The following is a 21477-nucleotide window of genomic DNA, read 5'->3' as shown; positions in this document are numbered from 1 at the left end:
TCGGAGGGTCCGACTCCCTTTCCCCTGACACCACAACTTGGTTACACACCTCCTACCCCCATATCCTTCTCATACACCAGCTACGGTACAATATGTAAATTAAAAAGCGTTATTATTTTCTTCTAGTCAAACCAATATTATTATTGTTGTTGTTATTATTCATTTGACAATATTCATTGAATACATAGTAGACACCAAAAAAAAAATTCATTGAATACATATAAAATCAACACTTAACAAAATGCCAAACCATCGTAGATAGCAATTGACTATAGTTATCCGACCTCCTGATCAATATCAACCATACCAGACAAATAAAAAAAAAAAAAATTAGCTATCAATTAACTATTGTAGAGATACGTATTTGGTATTAGTGAAAAATAAAATCAAGTCCCATTAGATAGAAATTATTAAGTACCCCAAAAAATCTTCAGTTTTTTCCATATCAGTGACAATCTCTGAAACAACAGATTCAATTGTACATATTCCAACCATGCATAACCCTATACAGTAGTATATACACAGATAACACTTCCCAGAATTTCAAATACAAAAAATATCAGTAACAAAATAGAAACATTATTATTACAAAAAGTTCCATGCATTACTCATCAAATGGCTTTTGGAAGCACAAGTAAAAGAAAACACATGCAGCCTTATTATTAGCATTCTACACCACATTGTTTGAGTATTGGACCTGTTTGCTTTGGCAAGAAAGGATCAATCCTAACCCAAATCAATGAGAAAATAGAAGCCAAAAGAATTGACCAAAGAACCACAATAGTAGGAGTTCTGTTTTGTTTCCCCATGAGACCTTTGAGGAAAGGATATAAGTGAACAATGACCCAAAATGCAAAGAATAGCTTCCCAAACAAGGGACCCCATGATCCATATCCATTGTTGATTGCATCAGACACACCAGCTACAACTCCAACAATGTTCAAGATTATGAGAGTGGTTGGTGGGATGAGAAGTGTTGTCCATTTGAACATATACAGCTCTCCGAATTCTGTATCGTCTGCTGCTTTTGCTGTGACAGTGAAGTTGGTGTCTACTCCGGCAAGGACTTTCAGAAGTCCTTGGAATACGGCGAAAAGGTGGGCCGATACGCCTCCGATCACCCAGAATTGCTCGTTTCGCCACCAGTCTTCTATGGTAACGCCACTCCACCGGAGCTCGAGGACACCGGTTAAGATGATGGAGATAAATAGGGCCATGAACCATACACTAGCAAGGTTGGTCAGCTGCATTAAGTAAAAAACATTTAGGAGACACAAATCTCATAGCAGCATTAGCAAACTTCTGTTTTGATTCCAGTGTTTTCTATTTTCACTATTGATGCATCAACAGTATAAAATATCTTACATAATCATCCAATCACATTTGTTCTTTTTCATGACCATTCATGTAGTCAATGTAAAAGATAGCAATTGGATGCGACTGCTTTACACTGACAGTGCACTAAAATTAAATTCTTTCGTGATTGTGTTAACAGTAAAAAGTGAAAACAATCTTGTTTGTTTTTCGAAAGCAAATGATGACTCGTTGAAATGTTGAGCACTTAATTAGTACCAACTTACAGTGGGGATGATGAATTTCCCGGTCAAGAGACAAACAGCTGGTATTGTGCAATATGCAAGCAAAGGAATGGAAGTGAATGGATAAACAATGGTGTTAGTGTAAGCCAACCTCTCTAAGTACTTCAACTTTCCTCCATAGCCATACCATAATGGACAATGGCGACTTAGGCAAATCTCAACCGAACCAAGAGCCCACCTCAGAACTTGGTGCAACCTATCTGATAGATTTATTGGTGCAGATCCCTTGAAAGCTGCCCTCTTTGGCATGCAATACACTGATTTCCATCCTCTACAATGCATCTTGAATCCAGTCAAAATATCTTCTGTCACTGACCCATAAATCCATCCAATCTGTAGTACAAAACAAATTCGTCAAGGCGTGGCTTGAAAGATTTAGCAATCATAAAACTTTGGTTGAGTTTGGTAACCGTCTTAAAACAGAAATACAAAGATATTGGAAGAATAAATTTGTTGGAAAACGAAGATAAAAAAAAAAGTATCTATGTATTCTTTCTTTTAGAATTCTATTTTGATTTTGATAAATTACATGATATCATATTAGCAACAATGACTACTTTTTATATCGACCTCATGAATAATCATAAAAAAGAACATATGTAATTGGATAATTGTGAAAAATATTTTATAGCATCAAAATTAAACTCTTTGTTTTATACAGAAAAGTTCAAATGGTTCTTGATATCTTTCATGTTTTTGAGAAATTCATTAAGCAGAAAGCAGAATGGGAAATAAATGTAACTGAAGGCATTACCTCTTTGCCCCAGTCAGTCTTCTCTTCATAGCCACAGCTTATAACATGAATGGCCTCCTTAACCAATGCTTGAGAATTGGTGCCTTCAGGTAGTCCTCCATTCTCCATCAAAGTGGAAGCAATGAAAACCGGCGATTGCCCGAATCGCTTCTCAAAGTTTTTCTGTGACATGAGAGATGACTTCTCTAGCTCCTCATAGCCTTCAAGACCTTCTTCAATCTCTTCAAGATCAAACATGGAGCCAGAACCCTTTCTAACATAATTTTTTCCCATCATTTTCTTCTTCTTCTTGGTGTATAATGCACCTAAGAGACCACTTCCTGCTCCTGATTTCTTTTTTGACTTGGATTTCCTGGAACCGCCGCAGCAAAAGCAACACCATGATGGCCAACAGTCACAAGTCATCTTGGGCCTCTTCTCGGATACCGGTGGATCATAGCCGTACAATGCTTGCCTGTTAAACACAGTTCCAGTACCAACATAAACCGGACCTTGAATCCCATCTAGTCCTTTCATATTGATCTATGATGAAAAGCAACATTAAAGGTTAGTTATTGAAACATAGTATGCATGATGGTTAGAAAGAATGAGACTTACATCAAAGAACACAGTGTTTCGATTAGCATATCTATCATGGCGATCAATACCGTCGAATCTTTGTGGAAATTGGACATAACAGAGCTTCTTCCCAAGCTGGGGGTCCATCAAGAAGCACATAGCCTCTCTTAAAGCCTTGCTGTTATTGATGTAGTGATCACAATCCAGATTCAGCATGAAAGGTGCATTTGTAAGAACAGCAGAAACTCGAACCTTGAGAGGATACCCAACAATGGCAGGGTTATAAATATGTTTTCATGCAAGAATTGAAAGTATTAATAAACAATGCATATACCAAAGCATTCATGGCACCAGCTTTCTTGTGGTGTGGATAGCCAGGCCGTTTCTCACGCGAAATATACACGAGTCGCGGCAGTTCCTTGCCTTCCACGTCTAGTGCACCAGCAGTACCCAAATATACCTGCAAAGAACCAAGAGGGTCTAACTCAATGGATATGTCACATTCCTCAAAATGGAAGGTGTTTCTTTTCATCTTTTGCTTGCTCCTTAATCATAAGATGATGAAAACTACAGAAAAGAAGAAATATATACCTGAATCATTCCCGGATGATCGCGAGTGTTGTTTCCCGGCCATGGAGTTCCATCTTGCATCACCCATCCATCTTCTGGTTTCTTCTGAGCCTTTGCCACCAAGGCATTGATTTTCACTTTGAATTCTTCATATTCTCTCTGCAAAAATCAAATACAAAATCTTGTGTCCTTTCTTCATATCCAAGGTAATGAAACTCAAGAGTTACCTTCATGGCTCTTCGCTCCTTAACGAATGTAGGCTGAACCTTGTCCTTCAAGTAATCAATCTTCTCAGAGAAATAGAACTCAGGAGCCCTTGGCTCGATCTTATACTTTTTGCAGAATGGAACCCATCTTCTTGCAAACTCGGCAGTTTCGGCCAACGAATCAAAGAGGAGCATGGAAGCACCATCGTCCGAGACATAGCAGCACACCTTCTCAACAGGATAGTCAACAGAGAGGATTGAAAGAACAGTGTTTGCTGTTATGATTGGTGGCTCCTTCAGAGGATCCACAGTACTCACAAACACATCAACAGGGCACAGTTGGTTTGGCTCCCCTTCACGCTCGAACCTTATGGACAACCGGTCCAAGTAAGTCTCGCGCGTGATGGGGAACCACTTTGGGAACTGATCAAGGATCCATGACATTGCAAACCATATCTCACATATCACAGAGATAAGCCACAAGGGATATGCATCATAGGCCGGAGTTAAGATCCGAAATCTGAAAAAGAATGCTAGGATCACCAGCCTCATCACAATCACTATGCGATATGGGTTGATTAGGCTTGAAGCTATTGGAACCTTGCGCCATAGTGGTTGCCTCGCTTCCGCCAAACTGCAACATTTGTATCAAAATTTGTTACATTGCAAAGACTTAACCATATGCTAGATTCTATTAATACTTTGGTTCTGTTTTGATACAAGATAGAAATGTTTTAGCCACAAATGAACGTAGAATTCAAATCTTACAGGGACTTGTTTTGTCCAATTCAAAGGAAGAAGCAGCTTAAGAAATCACTTACAGGTAATCATCATCTTCAGCTTGTTCTTTTTCTTCCTCTTTGTTTAGCAAACCTTTCTTCTCTTGCCTTACTTTCCATTTCTCTACTCTTTCTTGCCATTCTTCATTGCTATAAAATTCTTTGTCTCCTTCAATATCCTTGCCAGCAACTATAAAACAGTAAACCAAATCAGAAAAGATATATAAAACAAAAGAGAACATCCTACTAAGAAAAATCATCAATCATGGACAATTTTGTAATTGTTTACCGCTTCCTGCTGAAAAGAAAGCTTGGCCATTTGGATTCAATTTCTGTTGATTGTAGTCTCCATTTTCCTGTAACATTCACAACAGTTTCATATTCACTTCAATTACTTATTACTCAATAAATCATAGGGGTGTAATCAGGTTAGTTTTGATAGTGTCATAGTAAACAAATCTTTTCTCAACAAATCTAAACCAAACTAATATGATCAAATATTGGATTGGTTCGGTTTGGTTCAAGTCGAGTCATCGGTTTAGACTAAAAAACTCATCAATTTGAAAAACCAACAAACCAAAATTCAGAAACTAATTTGTGGGAACAATAAATAAATAAAATCTCAAATCATAAGCTAATTTGTCAGTGATGAATGATGATGATGTTGTCTTACTCCATGATTAGAAGCAAGTTTTGCATCAGCATCATCAGAATGGTTCTTAATCTGAAACTCATCATCAAAATCCTCTGCATCAAAATTCTCCTCCTCATCTCCAATAACTCTAGGACAACCTGCACAGAATTAACAAAAAAAAAAAAAAAAAAACATTTAGCCTAATATTTTTTCATCAACAAAAACCAAGTCCTTTTATTTGTTTTTATATCTATGATGATGATATTGATACCACAAATTAAAGGCTAATAACCTTTTTGGCGCTTATAGCGAGTGTTGCATTGAGGGCAGCACTGGTTCCCTTCACTCCTCTCATATTCATAGCAGGGCTGGCATACAGGGAATGCACAAACTTGGCATGCCCTGAACACCTCTCCATCTTCCTTCTGTCCGATCTCATCGCCGCAAATTCGACATGCTTTTGACGGTACGGCCTCGTTGCTTGGAGACTTGTGCTGCAAGACATCATACGTAAAAAGACATGCACAAGAATTCAGAAACCAACCAAGATCATATTAACATTACTACAGAGCCAGAATGATGCAGCATATTTTTTTTATGGCAAAGACTCACATGCAATTAACTTTATGTGAAGTTAAAAGTAGATAACCATATAGATAAAATATGATTGAAGAGAAAATTTAATTTTCATTGAAGGTTACAATTATGTATTAACAAATAATAAAAGAGTTTAATTTTGATGTAGTGACAGAATAAAGTTTTATACAGTTGTGCAATCATAACCATTCTCTTGGATGACTAGTTACGCGGTCAATATAAAAAGTAATTATTTTTGCTAATATGACGTTATGTGATTGGATACATATGTAAAACCGTTTTATACTGACAGTGCATCAAAATTAAATCCATAATAAAAAGTAAATCATTTTTAAATTCACTACCTAAAAAATCATCTAAACACATGAATATAATTGGATAATCGTATAAAACTCTTTATATCAAAATTAAACTCAAAAAAGAAATGAAGAGTAAGAATTAAAGCATGTGATTGGGATCAATGCAAGATGAAAAGATACATACCTCATCAGAGTGAGGGGAGTGATGAGAATTGGAGCCAGTAATGAAGCCAGCCATGGCAATTAAAAGCCAAAAAATTTGAGAGGAGGATTGGGAAGAGAGAACGGTGAAAAATGAGTATATAAGAAATGGTGGGTTTGAGGGAGCGAAACATCATAGTCACTCACTAGTTGTGGATGCATGAGCATGAGTTTGTACCAAACGATGAGTTGGGGAGTCGTTGGTTTAAAGCTTTTAAATTAAGAGACGTAAGAGATGGATATTTATTATAGGTGTCAAAGCCTTTTCCCATTTTGTTAATTTTTTCTCTGCTTGCTTGGAATCAAAGCATTCTTAAGCAGATCATCATCAATGAAAATTTCTCACTATCTTTTTTAAAATTTCTCACTACTTATATTCATTTTTTTCCCACTTTTATGTCATTGTGAATAAGAAGTTACCATTTTTTTGCTAAAAATAGTCCAACACAATTCAAATTTCATCAGATAGTTGGGTTGAGGTCGGTATCATATATGGTCATGTTTGTGAAACATAAATCATAAGTGATTGAAAAAATTTTTATGTATATTTTCTTTTGTTATTAGATAAAAAATATAAATATTTTGTTCATTAAAAAAAAATTGTCTGTTAGTTATTAGGAATAGTAAAGATATGAAGAAAAAATTTAAAATAACTTATGAATTTTTTTTAATAATGATATAGTTATGTTTATAATTAATTTCTTTATTTTATCCTATGAATAATATGTGCAAATTTATAAAATTATATAACATAGTGCACGTTGTGAAAGAAAGTAATTCTATAGAAATAATTCAAATTGAAGATTACACAATTAATTAATGGCAAAATCTCTCGTGTAGAAATTGATGTGGCTTCTACACGTGTAGAAATGGCGTGGACAGGTGCAACGTGCGACAAGTGTGTGAGTGAAGGAGCAGATGTGACCTGCTGCAAGAAAGGCGTCCTCTCAATTCAGGAAATGCAACTCCCTCCACGTGATCTGGAAACATTATCAGATTGTGTAATTAGACTAAGTAAGGATAATTAGTATTAGTTGAACATGGGCCTTTTTTGCACATGTTGAATGTTTCTTAAAATATTGAAGGGCTAAGTTTTGGTGGGCTATGTGATTTACAGGAGTTAGAATAAAATCTTATAGGAGAAGGCAAAAAATATGTAAAGAAAAAGATGAATTGGAGAAAGAAATTCAATTGGGGTTTTTTTCTATAAGGGTTTTTCCACTGTGAGTGTCGGACCCCTTGGAGTAGAGTTATTTGAGAAGAGGTAACTATATCAAGTGCAGTGGAGTTGCCCTTTCTTTGATGGTTGTCGGTATAGGGTTTAGGGAGGTTGGCTGGTTAACGCGTTAGATTTACGGGAGATCTGCGTGCCATCGGTGTAAAATTGACAGTGTTAAAGGTATGAGTGTGTGAACGAATTCTTAGTTGCTATTTATACCTCTGATTTTAGAGCTATATGACTGCTTGTGAAGAAATACAGATATAAAGTATTGTTGAAAATTGATAAGGGTTAACTAGTTATCATTTTTTTATTTTTGGTGAGACATGTTGTTTATGGTTTTTATAATTTAGTTGAAAAATATTTTTTTTATGAAATATTAAAATGAATAAAATAGTATAAAATTATTTGTTTGTATTATTTTTTATTTCATAGTTGGAATTCATTTAGTTCAACGTAATTTAACATGATAAGCTTATCTTTGTTATCATGAAGTAAAAAATAAGAGCAAAATTGAAATGTTGTTGACGTTTAATGAAAAGAATATATATAAGAGTGAAAATCAGAACAACTTGTTCCAAACGAAATACAACATCATGATAGTTTATGTAAGTATTCAGTAGATGATTTGTGACTTGTGATAAACTGAAATCGGTGATATTAGGCTTTGGGAATTTAACTTAAAAAATCTATTACACCACTTGTTTTATGTAGTCATGGTAGTGTTATGTGAATTTTGACTAATTGTTATTTAATTTGGTATCTGCGATGAAGTATCTGGTGGATGCAAAGTTAGGAGTGGTTGTATTTGTGGAGTGATACTTATCAGTGTGAATGTGCCTAGTACCGCCAGAGGGATTTGTAATGTGTGTCATTGAAGTATTAAGTAGTATCAATATTCTTTTCATACGGATCGGACTTGTAATACATTAGGGAGCACGAGGAAATTAGATGACGAGTTATTTGCTGATTAATTTTTTTTATCAGATGGAATACACTGGTCATAGCGAGAAATTCTACATGGAGGATGAAAGCGATTGTGTTGGTGACGTAGTCAGTTCAGATGCTGATGAATTTGATGTTGAGTAATTAGATCCAAGTGGGCAGGATGACGTGTCGGATTATGGAGATGTATTTGGTCTTACCGCAGCTGAAATAGAGAACAAGGTTTTCAGAACGGAGGAGCGTGCTTATGAATTCTATATGAGGTTTGGAAAGTGCCATGGGTTTGCAGTACGCAAGGGAGACTATGGGAAGGATGATGACGGAAATGTAATTAGGAGGAGATTCTTTTGCAACAGAGCTGGGTTAAGGGATGAAAAGCACTATAATAGATTAGATAGAAAAAGATGTCATAAGCCTGAGACACGAACGAACTGCCAGGCTAAGTTGTCGATATATCTTGACAAAGATAGTTCAAACTGGAAGGTCCGGAAAGTCATCCTCGAGCACAACCATGAGTTAGTAGCTAGGTGTATGGTACACTTGATTCCAAAGTTCCGTCGGGTTTCAGGTGCGGCAAAGGATTAGCTAGATGGTATGTAAAGTTATGGGCTACCTACGTCAAAGATACTTGGGTACATGGCAAGGATTGCCGGGGGTATTCACTATTGGGTTTCACAAAGAAGGATGCTTATAACTACCTTGACCGGACTAAGCGCGCTAAGATCGCAGATGGGGACGCAAATTCTGCCATTGTCTATTTGAAGGGAAAGGCTTCTGTGGACCCCATGGCAATGGCGAGGTATAACCTGACTAAGGAGGGTATGTTGGCCAACTTGTTTTGGGCCGATGGAATGAGCAGAGTTGATTACCAACACTTTAGTGATGTCCTCGCATTCGATTCGACGTACAAAAAGAACAAGTACAGGAGACCGCTTGTAATATTCTCGGGTGCAAACAACCACAAACAGACGACGATCTTCGGGTTCGGGTTAGTGTTGGACGAGACGATTTCTTCGTACAAGTGGATGCTAGAAAATCTCCTTGAGGTGATGTGTAATAAATTGCCATCTGTTGTAGTCACAGACGGCGATGATGCCATTATTGCCACAGTTACGGAAGTTTTTCCTAGTGCTACCCATCGCCTATGTGCTTGGCATCTACAAAAGAATGTTACATCTAATGGGAACGAGCAGATGTTCAGGGACTTGGCATCTACAAATGACTGAGTACCTTCAAACATGAACCCTTCACATGGCTATGCATATGTCGACATGGAAAACAAAGACATACCTCACAATCTCATCTAACACGGATGCCTCCACCGATGCAAAGTTCGGAGGAACTTCAGTTGATCCTGGAGCTTCACCAATGCCATTCTTTTGATCACCCATTTTCATCCCTCAGGAATCCAACTTTACGCGCCAAATGGAACTTAGGACGATTACTGGGGTGTTCCTACTACCAGTACAATGGGACAAGTGACTTTATTAACCCAGGTGTCAATTCCTTTCTTTCACTAGGATATGTCTTGCTTTGCACAAAGGGAATGAAATGCAACCGAAGGCCCAACCATTGAGGACCAACAAAATTTCTCCCTTCTTTTGATGGTAATCTTCTGTTGCAAGATTTGTTACGAGTCACGAGGTGGTCACCGAGCCACTCACCCTAATCCTTACCACTACTATCTGTCATGCTACTTGATAGATTGATTCGACATGGTTGATGGCTGCGAACACTTATATTAAATATTTATTTTTCAAAAGCAAATTACAAGTTTATATTCTTTTAGGGCATTGGCAACTTCTTCCCCGACCCCTTTATCCACGGCTTCACAGCTAAAATACACTAATCACCACCTATTTTGTTAAAATGGTCAAAGAATCACAAATTTGATTTCAAATTAACCATTAATTAATAGAATTGGGTTCACTTTAAATCAAAATATTGAGTAATCTTATCAACTAAATATTTAACCATTATTTACAACTACTTAGCTTATTCCACCTGTGTTCCTACCAAATAACAACGTACCCACTCGGCGCTTGCCGGACGTCAACAGGAAGAAGCAAAAAATCAAGACCCCAATACCATAAAATTAACAACAAAACCACATTGTTAGTGTTTCTACCAATATTCAAATACTGATTCAGAAATGGAAATCAAACCTTCATTTTCTTAATCATCCACCATATTCATCATAACTAGAATATACATATCCATGTTACATTCAACTTCAACATGAATGCATACTACTCCACCAGAGATACTCACCCCAATGCTAGAAATGTTAGCAACCAGAACTTACCCTAATTTATCCTAAAGTAACAACATATTCAACTAGAGTAAAAACCTTAACCTTCAATAGCCACTATCCTAAGTACACATACCTCAGACGCAAACCTAAATTGTAAAATGTACCACTACTCTTCCAGCATTTCATTTATCGTCTCAACCTGATGCTGAAGATCAGCATTTTCCTCTTCTAGAAGACGAATCCGTTGTGCCATGGGAGCTAGACTGGCATCCTGAATCTCTCTCCAGCGTTCTTGCATGCGGGCAACTGTGCGGTAGTTGTAGTCGCATATGCTATATCCAATTGCTGCTACCATTTTCTCCAACATTGCAAATGATACTTCCTGACGAGCCACTCGCACATTTGCTGAAGTGGGTCCGTGTGCAACGAGCTCCAGACCCCTGCTGTTATAAGGCAGAACCACGATGAACGCAAAGCGAACGGCCTCCTCACTAGACCTGTGCTCTTGGCATACGAAAATGGGAGCCCCGATGCTAAGGGATGAGCATGCACGCATTAGCAACAACTCCATATCCTCCATGTTCAAGAAAGGTCCCTCCTTCATCACACGCCTTCGACACCACCTGCATAAGAAAACAAATTCATTTCCTTAATCCCTCAAACCAATCATACTCTAAAAGCTAACAAAAGCTTTCTAAATCAATTATTCACAGACCTCCTAAGGCATACGAGTCGCAGCTGCCACCGCGAACGTCCAGACTACTTGACAAGCTCCCACGGGTGTCTTCAGTTTCATGGGACGGCGGGCTTCCATACACCGGAAGTTGAATCAGATTCGGAAGGTCTTGCCCGAGGTCTCCCTGTTGATGTTGCTCCCCTGCCTCGATAGCAATCTGTTGAGGCTCCCCTCCAAAATCTGCTACTTCTGCAACGCCACCAAGCCACGCCTTAGCCTCATCCAAGTCTTTGAAACCCTTGTAGTCGTTGTTCTTAAACCCGGTTACCTGACGCTTGCACTCTAACCATGTGCCATATATGTCAGGAACATGCCCCCTCCTCACCGCGTAGTATTGATATCGGCCACCTTCCATTCTTGCTCACTCTGTGATGTGAATTCTTTGATGATTGTTCAACGGCAAATCTAGGCACCCCAGTGACTATATAATCCAGCTTCAGTATCTCACACAAAAGTATTCAATGTTGATGTGAAAACTCGGTGTGGAGTCCAACGAGTCTAGAAAAGCCTTTTTGAAAAAAGGCAAGCCTTCATGATGCCAATACCTTGGAAATATGGAGAGATACTGCACACCTCTAAACACTTTGACTACCTAATATGCCTGCTGCATACATATTATTAAAAGAAAATTCAAAACATATAAATTAACATTGAGACTACAAAATAACTCCTATATACTCATTTACTTGCTTAAGTACATAATGATTATATATTATTTATATTTATTAATATAACATAACTATATTTAATAGTTACTAATATAACATAATTATATTTCATTTTTAATACTTTAATTTTAATTTTTAGTAAACATAAATCTATTTATATATGTTGGTAGTCTTTTCATAATAAAAATTAATATCTATTTATTAATCTATAAAAAAATATATAAAACTTGATAATTTTTAAATATCTTGTTTATAATAAAAATTAATATATATTTATTAAAATATAAATAACACATAAGATAATATATATATATATATATATATATATATATATATATATAGTTATTATCAATTTTGTTATTATGGAAAGAGTTGTAACATAAAATTTTTACTTATAATTTCTTATTTACCTTCTCCGACAAGGGTTATAATTTTGTTATTATAATTTTCTTATAATATACATTTTTTTTGCAAGATTTATGGCTACGTGCATATTAAGTCGACAATGTTGTATTCGATTTACCAAAGCCACCATCTTTATAAATCGAATTGGCTTATTTCATTTAATTGTTCATTCGTGTCATAGTTGTCAGAATTAAACCGGTGATCGAACCGATCAAACTACTAATTCACTGATTTATTTGTTCAACCGATAAATCACTCGTTACACTGATAAAACCGGTCTCACGTAAATATAAAATATAAAATAGTTTAAAACTTAAAATTAAAATTTGAAATACATATCTTCACTAACATTTTATGAAGAATCAAGTCTCAACTTCTAAAAATAACTAATATAAAAAAAACCATAAAATTTATCAGTAATACTACAGTAGTATTTTAATTTGACACAATAAAAAAATAATTAATTCACAAAGCCTATCATCTAACTATAATATCAGTATATCAGTAGATTTTAACATTAATATCAAAACAAATAACGTTAATCACAATACTAGCAATAAAATAGATCAAGTAAATTAATAAATTTTTAGTAAAATTTATATTTATATTAATAATGGTATATAATTCAAATATAATTAATTTGAAAAATAGAAAAAATAAAAATTAAATTAAATTAGATATTTATGTATACTATATAATTAGTATTTGTCAAATATTGTACTTGGAAGTGCAATGGCTGAGTGGCAAGTGGAGGTTGTTTTTGCTCCAAGGTTCTTGGTTCAAGACCTGGTGGAGACATTTTAAAAAAATTTTCAAGCAGACCGATTTTCGTCGGTTCTCATCAGTTTTGACCAGTTTGATCCGGTTCTTACCGGTTCACACCGGTTTTCTTCCTTAAACTGTCCAACGAGTAACCGATTCGGTGGTTTTCTGGACGAACCCATCGGTCCGGTTCGATTTTTACAACTATGATTCGTGTAAATCGAATATGTCTGACACGATTTATTCTGAGTTTACCTAATTCGCCTACGCTCCATTCGATTTATGGTTAACACAACATTCCTATGTAAATCGATTCAACTCAATTCCATTTACTCCACTAACGTGAAAGTCGAATTCGTCTAACTCGAATTAACAAGGTACATGCTTCGGGCCATCAACGTAACGTTTTTGGCTTTGGATAATTCGCTTAATTTTGGCATGTATTTGGTTTATTCGAGTGTTTTACCTTTGGAATGATTCACAATTAACATAATTAGAATGAACGAAAACATTAATAATTGACAAGTCTAGTAATGCATTAAATACTGCTTCTTATATAGAATTATAAACATATCTTTTCTAAATTAAGTTCATAACCGAGTGGTATGCATACTAGTCTATGGCTGTTGGTTTTGTTTTTGGGCATCATACTATATAGTTTATGATCCATCGTCATTTTGAATCACTTAAACCGGAATCCTTTGCCATAGTCCAAAATCTTAAACTCTAAACCCTAAATATGAAACCTAATATCAAAATCCTAATTTTCAAAATTCCATCTTAATCACCTTCAAAAATACATTATCAACTACAACTTCTTTCATTTCCTTTCTTTTAACGGCTAATTTTTTAACTTAGACTACTAATTATGATTTATACACTACGAAATTAATATATTCAACATAGCTACATATAAGTGCATAAAAATTAGCGGTATTTTTTTAATGGATAAAATCTCATAATCCAATTCAATAATTTTCTCCCAAAAGAAAATACACCAGAATTTTATCATCGACAAAAGTCACCTCAAATACATTTAAACCGGAACAAATTCATTATACGTTAGATTCACAATTTTATACAAAAATTTACATAATTGTTTCAACAATATGCACAAAAATCAATCAAAGTCTTATCTCTATATTTTTATTTCATTTTATTTTCTAAAATTATTATTAGTTGTTGACAATACAAATAAATCAACGTATCTACTTAATAAAAAAATGTCAAATTCTACAGATAAAATCAACTCATTTTATCTAATCAAGCTCTCACAAAGTTATATAAAAGTTATGTTGTCATATTTTCTTGGTAAGTTATTAGGCTTTAGCCCAATCTTTTTTTCATTATTTAAAAACACGGTCATGACACTATTAAATAATTTTCAAAAACACTTGGACCTAGTGCCCAATCATATATCAAGAATACAAACGTCCAACAAAACAATAAATTAATTGAGCTGATTGTTTAAAAACTCCTTAACTACTTCCAAAAAAAAGAATCTCCTCACCTGCACTAGAATAAGGCCTACGTATAAGCCCACTAATTAACCCACACTAATTAGCTATAGTTTCCAAACATTAATAACTAACTAATCTAAACTAACATACCCCATCACATGAGAGACTATAGACAAGTCCCTTTTTCGACTGTTAGACGTTGTCCCCGCCTTGGACACTTGTTGCACATCCAATCTCTCCAGCGCATTTCTACAGGTGTGAAATTGTCTCTCATTCTACATCGAAGAATCCGCCTTAATTATACTTTGCATTTTGTGGACACCCAACAAAGACAAGGTAATAACCCACAACTAGAAAATGGATAAATACAGACAGATTTACAGACAGATTTAGTCTTTATTACAGACGGATTTTTGGTTACCGACGAAATTACTGACGGATTTTGTCCCTCTGTAAAAGCCCCGTCGGAAATTATTTACCGAAGAATTTTTTTCCGTCGGAAAATTACCAACGGATTTTTACTAGTTACCGACGGATATTCCCTCTGTAAATTCTCCCTCTATTTCCTGAAGGCGACAAACTTACAGACGGATTTTTCGTCTGTAATTACAAACGGATTTTCAGACGGATTTTCCGTCTGTAATTACAGACAGATTTTCAGATGGATTCTCCGTCTGTAATTACAGACGAATTTTTCGACAGATTTTCCGTCTGTAATTTAAACTTTGGAAAATCATGATTACAGACAGAAAATTCGTCTGTAAATCCGTCTGTAAGGTAAAATAAAATTTTTTTTACTTTTTCTAATTATAAAATAAACTTATTTTCATACAAAATAAATATAAATTTAATACAAATTTTTATCTAATTTATATTCGAATATTTATAATATTTCAAAAAATAAGCATTCATCGTATTATCAAACTAAAAGAAAAGTACTATAAACAAGCAAGTCAATATAATTCAAAATATAAACAAAATGTATTGATCATCAACTATAATTCCTAGTATATTGTTCAACCATGCTAAAACTATCAGCTATAGTCTTCAGTGTCATCTTCATCCTCATCATCATCATAGTCCTCATCCGAAGACATTGAGGGTGGCGGTGGTGGCAGTGGTAGTGGAACTGCACTATAACTATTTGACGCTCTAACCTTCTCATAATAGCTAACATAAGCCTCATTCCATTTCTTTTGTTTCAGCTTTTCCTTCTTGGCCTTTCCAATTGCCTGTTCCAACTTTTCTAACTTCTTTTGAGTCTTTTCCAAAGGAGCCAAGCGTGTATCTAACAACTTACTAATACACTCATCTATTTGTTGAGTAACACGCTGAAAAAGCTCTTCATTGAGATTATGAATCTGTTCTCGCAAATCAGGAACAGAATTTTGATTTCTTGGTGCTCTTCCAGATACAGAATTGGCAGAAGTGGTTCCAGACTTGATAGAGTTAGAAAAGAATGGCCATTTTCCGTAAACTCGATTCTTCTTTTGCCCACCACACACTTCCTCCGAAATCAAATCTTCATCAATTGGTTGTAGCTCCATTCCTTGTGCTTGAGCCTCGGCATGTTGGGCCTGAACTTCTGCTAACTTTTTTATAAACTTCTCCTGTTGCACAATGGTTATATCAATTATATTATTATTATTAAGACAAATAGCCATGCATATCACAGTGCAGCAAATATATATATATATATATATATATATATATATATATATATATATATATATATATATATATATATATATATATCTGTGTGTGTGTGAGAGATATCAAAATAGAGTTGGTGAGTTGGTCAACAAATCAAGCCTAACCAACATAACAGATTAGGTCCTAACTGCACTAACCCTTTTCTTTAATACAATCTTGATTATTCAACAAATCAAGCCTAACCAACATAAGAGATTGGTGAGTTTCCTGTCAGTTTCACTGAACCATGCACTACCACTGTCATATTCTTGATTATTACCCAATATACTACTAATTAATTAACTAGTACACTGTTAGTACTTACCATATACACATGACTAATAATTCATACTTATTATCAAATAAACAGAAAGAGCAAAATGGAACAAGAAAGGAAAGAAGATAAAGGCACTATAAAAAGAAAGGAAAACATGACCAGGTAAGTATAAATCAGGTAATTAGCTTCTCCTTTGTGACCTAATTAAATTAAGCAATTGTGAGAGGGAAGTATAAACCGTGGAAAACATGACCAGAAAAACAAAAGGGCATATAAATATTCAAGTGGCAGCGAGTCATTAATTTGATATTTATGCTATATCTCACATGAGTGTCTTGAGAGCGCTTGTCCACCCATTTAGACTTGTCACTCTTAAGTGTGTGGGTTTCTTTGAAGACCTCCTCGTGGGTTGGTGTACGGCCCAACTGCTTCTTCTGTTCCACATAAAACACAAAATAAGAAAAATTTTACATAAATAGATGTCTATTAAATAAGATCTAAATCCACTTAAATTATATTACCATCCTCTCTATAGTTGAGCTTAATGGAATAGAACCACCGCAATAGACAGAACCACCTAAGAGTGACGCTCGATTCTCCCTTGCTTTTTTCCTTATATTTTTCCATTTCTCATCTGTTTCCCAGTACCTTTCCAACACCTTTTTGTAAGCAGGAATTAGCCATTCGTGGGTTGTATCCACACCCTCACGGATATCAGACATCATTTGGCTAAATCGCTTACTTGTCCTATACTTGAAAGCCCTCCAGAAAAACTCATCATCATCATCATCAATAAAGAAAGTGGCTCTGCACATACTCATCAAGTTGCTACTTATAAGATTCAAATCACATGGACAATATTCAATCAAGTTATGATTAAAGACAAGTTATGATTAAAAAAGAAAGAACAAGTTATTCAATCATTATAAATAATCCAACACTTTTACCTTCCACTCCTTAAACCAAAGCTTCTTTGTCGGAAGAGGGACATCTCCAAACTTTTTGTACGGTTTATCATATCGTTTCTTGATAATCTCTGTAATCTTCTGAGAACCAGGAGGAAAAGGTAACCAACTGATAATTTCATAAAGAATTGACAAGTTAGGAAACTAATTGTTTCGGTCTTTTGGGACATCTTTATTTAATTTAGTTAGGAGGAGGAGGAGGAAGACGGTGGTAATGACTTAAAGAAGAAGCAGACACATGAAGCATATGCATGTCATATAGCATAATAAAATTTATAGAGAAAAATAATATACTAAATTAGTTATGGAGAGATCCAAATTTTACCTTGTTTTTTCATCAGGAACCAATCTTTCTTTTGTGACACTATTAGGAACTGATGCAGTCTCTGATGGAGGAGATGTACTAGAGCTTCCAGGTGTCTCTGAATCAACTAATAGACTGGAATTGTGAAGCGGAGGAGGAATCGAAATTGGAGGAGGGGGTGGAGGAGGGGGACCCATACATCCTGGAGTAGGCCAACTTGGTGGAGGAAGACCCGTGTAGCCTAGATTAGGTACCATCAAATACGGTTGCTGGCTAAGTGGTCCTGACTGAAAATCTGGCACAACCGAAGTCCCAGAAGAGGTGGAGGTGGTTGAAATAGCGGCTGCGGCAGTGGTGCGAGAACCTCTATGACCCTTGACACCTTTACCCTTGACCCGAGGAGCCATGACCTACAACCAGCAGTGCAGAGGCTTACTTCTATTTAAATATTCTACTAATTTCAAAACCTTAGAAACAGTGCGACATAACCCTAACTCAGTGACTCGAATAGAACTATAATTAGTTTTTAAAGTAACTACACAATTCTGTAGTATGTGGTCTGTTTTAACAGTTATGATCAAGTTAATAGTTACCTTGTCAGTCTCACGTTGTAATATCAATATCTGAAGGGAAGTCTTGATCTGCATTGAATTTAATTGTGCATGTTAATGATTTAATTTCATTGATTTTCAGAGACTATACACAATGAAAGATAAGGCTGACAGTTGAGAATCCATTCAATGCAAGAACGTACCTCAGAATGCCAAGTAAGCAGGAATTATCATCCACGTGTCAAATGAGGATAGGTTGGTTGACATGAGCCTCAAATGAGATATCACTTTGTAACTATATAACTTGTAAGTTATACTAATAATATTGCATTTACAGAACTAAATATACGGAAATGCATAAAATCTGAGCTAGACCAGCTATAATCACTAATCAGATACTGAAAAGTGAAAGCTATACACAAAAACTGGCATGAAAAATTAGATCACTTTCTCTAATCATTGCCAACTGAGACATTTGATTGAAAAGTTTGTATATGAAAAAATATCTTAGCTGTAAAACTTAAATAATCAAAATTTAGCATAAGTATTGTCCTCTTTTTGGAATTTCTCAGCTGTAAACTATCAATCAGACTAAACTAGAAGTTTAAATCCACAAGCATGGTAGACACTTTGATATCTCCATATACAAACAACAGGATGAAGAAATAAATAAGCCAGAATTTTCATCACAGATGTATTGATTAATTCATGTAAAGAACTCTAATAAATAGTTCATCACAGAGTTGGTTACCGTGGTTAATATACATCTCTTAAATTATAAGCATAGCATAGCCAATCATTGTGTGACACTAACAATTAGGCACATCACTGTAGTTTAAACATTCTAAAACAGTTATATTTTCAGCTCTGGAACCATATGTTTTCAGTGCAATTAATTTACCTAGAAAATATCCTGATGGTAAATGATGTATAGATATATATTAATTTTTATTATGAAAGAATAAGATCTACATTCCAAAATTAGTGGTACAGTATAATTTATTGTTAATTATTGTTCACACTTGACACATAGTAAGCAAAAAGCATGGAGAATTTGAATAGTAGTTAAAAGAGAGGTGTTTGTTGAGGATAGTGGGATATATAGTAGATACTGCTAATCTGAATTTACCATACTACTATAATGGCGAGGGAATGAAGCATAAGTTATAGAGAATAATTTGATTGAATAGTTAAAATGAATATGTATATGTATGATTTTTTTTCAAAAAGATGGTTTGCATTATCACTGTTACTTAAGATAATAAAAGATTACTAAAGATGTAAGGTTTGAGTCACATACTGCTGGATTGGTAAAAGGCTCCCCATCCAGTGATTCAGGAAAAACCTGAGACAGAGGAAAAATATATCAAATTATAATTGAACAGTTGACAAGTTGGATTTTGTCACCGAATCAAGTAAGAAGAAGAAAAAAAGGAGCTACTCACAGCCAAAAATCGATATTCCCTTTCTCTTTCTATATAAGCTGGTATCTGAATCCATGCAAAAAGGAAAAATCATTAGTAAAATTCATTTTTCGTGATAAATATTTATACTATTCAAAATTATTATTAATTACTTCAAAGGAATAAAAAGCTACAACTATAAACAACTCATAACAAAAGATGACACCATGACAAGCTCATGCTCATGTTGATGTTCATTTTAAAATTTAAACATTGAAGAATCCAGATTTTTAATCTCATAAATCCCTGCCACAAGGCAATACAAGTTGACCTTAGAAAAATATTCCTAACTTATAATTCAGAGCCGAGCAGTTCAGGGCCAGAACCTCTGTTTTTTTAATCTCAAAAACAGTGACAATAATTGTTTCGCTTTCACAAGGCTCCACGGAGAGTGCTGCAACTTCCTGCCATACATCAAAAACCCAACCATCACATCAAACAACAGAGCTCATTTTAATCAATTCAAACAATAAATTAAATTTAAATTAAATTAAATTGAGTAAACATCAGTGGTTAATCCACCAACCTACCATCAAATACATTAACCCTATTTTCTTAGTTATTCCACGACTTAAAAAAATTAAAAATAAAACCCCACAAATAGAAATCCAGTATTTTGTGAAAAACACACTAAGAAACAACTTAATTAATACTTTGACACACAAATCTAACTGGAAACTCTAACTTTCTGCAGGGAACAACCATAATAGCACAGAGATAACGAGAATGCCAGCAGAAGAAGCTGAAATTGAGTTGAAAAATCAAACCCGGAACAAAATTCTGGAAAACAAAACAAAGAGTAGGTTTCATGATATCAGATTGTTCTTAGAAGTGTTCCTAAGAAAAACCTAGAATATAGACCAACAGTGAGTTTCATCTTTAAAGCTAGTCTTGTGTTATAATTTGGATGGAACCAGTGATTTTATTCTGATTTTGCTTCTTTGTTACTAGGCTGCTGAATTGTTACGCCATCCTCTTTTACAACCTTATGTTCTCCGCTGTCAAAACGCATCATCCAATTTTCTTCCAGTATACCCCATAGTTAACTCAAAGGATAAAACAAAAAGATCTAAAAAATCTAGTGGTGGCAAGGACCAGAGGGACAAAGACACAACATCACCAAATTATTTGGAAAGGATTCATCCGATTGAGGGAAATAGACACTTACAGCCGAGGAATCTTCCAAGTGAGGGAGAGCTAACAGCTTCAACAAGTGCAGAAGACAACCTCGAGAACCGGATGGTTGATCTTACAAGCTATATAGTGGAATCTTCTACTAGTAGTAGTGGCTCAAAAGATGGATCAACAACATCAGAATCAACTATTTGTAGTGTGTGTAGGGACCCTGACTTCAAAACTAGGCCTGCAAAGGAAACTGCAAATATTGAAATCACTCAAAGAGTACACAAGATTCATGGAGAGGTATTGAAGAGTTCTGGACAGTTCCATGCATAAAGTGTGTAGTTTATTTCAATGAATTCTTCATACATTAACTATGGCAAAATCACAATAAGAAGACCCAAGAAAAGACCTAATCCAACCACTATAGATAAACAAATCACACAAAATTTTTAGAGAAA

The 21477-nt window shown here is 35.1% G+C and overlaps 2 protein-coding genes and 1 long non-coding RNA gene across 4 annotated transcripts; 1 reads left to right on the top strand and 2 right to left on the bottom strand.

Annotated features, from left to right (window-relative positions):
• Positions 1-415: 415 nt before the first annotated feature.
• On the bottom strand, positions 416-6540 carry LOC112741809 (cellulose synthase A catalytic subunit 4 [UDP-forming]). 2 transcript variants are annotated; one of them, XM_025790925.3, is made up of 12 exons: positions 6180-6540; positions 5392-5593; positions 5139-5257; positions 4755-4821; positions 4508-4655; positions 3708-4320; positions 3502-3639; positions 3245-3370; positions 2950-3162; positions 2353-2874; positions 1581-1931; positions 416-1244 (listed from the first exon to the last, which is right to left on the bottom strand). In XM_025790925.3, exons 1-12 carry the CDS (start codon positions 6231-6233, stop codon positions 663-665), a joined length of 3135 nt encoding a protein of 1044 aa, XP_025646710.1. In that variant the 5' UTR covers positions 6234-6540; the 3' UTR covers positions 416-662. The 2 variants fall into 2 exon arrangements, with proteins under 2 accessions (XP_025646710.1, XP_072070025.1); XM_072213924.1 differs by having other exon boundaries at positions 1690-1931.
• Positions 6541-7065: 525 nt separating this feature from the next.
• On the top strand, positions 7066-9586 carry LOC112742401 (protein FAR1-RELATED SEQUENCE 5-like). Its single transcript, XM_025791640.1, has 5 exons — positions 7066-7210; positions 8190-8281; positions 8403-8468; positions 8523-8875; positions 8929-9586. The coding sequence occupies exons 1-5, from the start codon at positions 7066-7068 to the stop codon at positions 9584-9586; spliced, it is 1314 nt and encodes a 437-aa protein (XP_025647425.1).
• Positions 9587-19725: 10139 nt separating this feature from the next.
• LOC112740321 (uncharacterized) lies at positions 19726-20331 on the bottom strand. Its single transcript, XR_003171089.2, has 3 exons — positions 20224-20331; positions 19880-19924; positions 19726-19779 (listed from the first exon to the last, which is right to left on the bottom strand). It is a non-coding gene; the product is annotated as an uncharacterized lncRNA (long non-coding RNA).
• Between the last annotated feature and the right edge of the window lie 1146 nt (positions 20332-21477).

The sequence above is a fragment of the Arachis hypogaea genome, chromosome 14, assembly GCF_003086295.3.
Source record: "Arachis hypogaea cultivar Tifrunner chromosome 14, arahy.Tifrunner.gnm2.J5K5, whole genome shotgun sequence".
Taxonomy (NCBI): domain Eukaryota; kingdom Viridiplantae; phylum Streptophyta; class Magnoliopsida; order Fabales; family Fabaceae; genus Arachis; species Arachis hypogaea.
This window is presented reverse-complemented; position numbering and strand designations above follow the sequence as displayed.

Coding starts and splice junctions, on each gene's coding strand:
- LOC112741809 (XM_025790925.3), bottom strand. CDS start 6,233: ATGGCTGGCTTCATTACTGGCTCCAATTCTCATCACTCCCCTCACTCT. Junction 3,371..3,501: donor ATCATCCGGGAATGATTCAG/GTATATATTTCT, acceptor GGTTCTTTGCAG/GTATATTTGGGTACTGCTGG. Junction 2,875..2,949: donor GAAACACTGTGTTCTTTGAT/GTAAGTCTCATT, acceptor TTTTCATCATAG/ATCAATATGAAAGGACTAGA.
- LOC112742401 (XM_025791640.1), top strand. CDS start 7,066: ATGGCGTGGACAGGTGCAACGTGCGACAAGTGTGTGAGTGAAGGAGCA. Junction 7,211..8,189: donor AGATTGTGTAATTAGACTAA/GTAAGGATAATT, acceptor TCTGCGATGAAG/TATCTGGTGGATGCAAAGTT. Junction 8,469..8,522: donor GCGATTGTGTTGGTGACGTA/GTCAGTTCAGAT, acceptor CCAAGTGGGCAG/GATGACGTGTCGGATTATGG.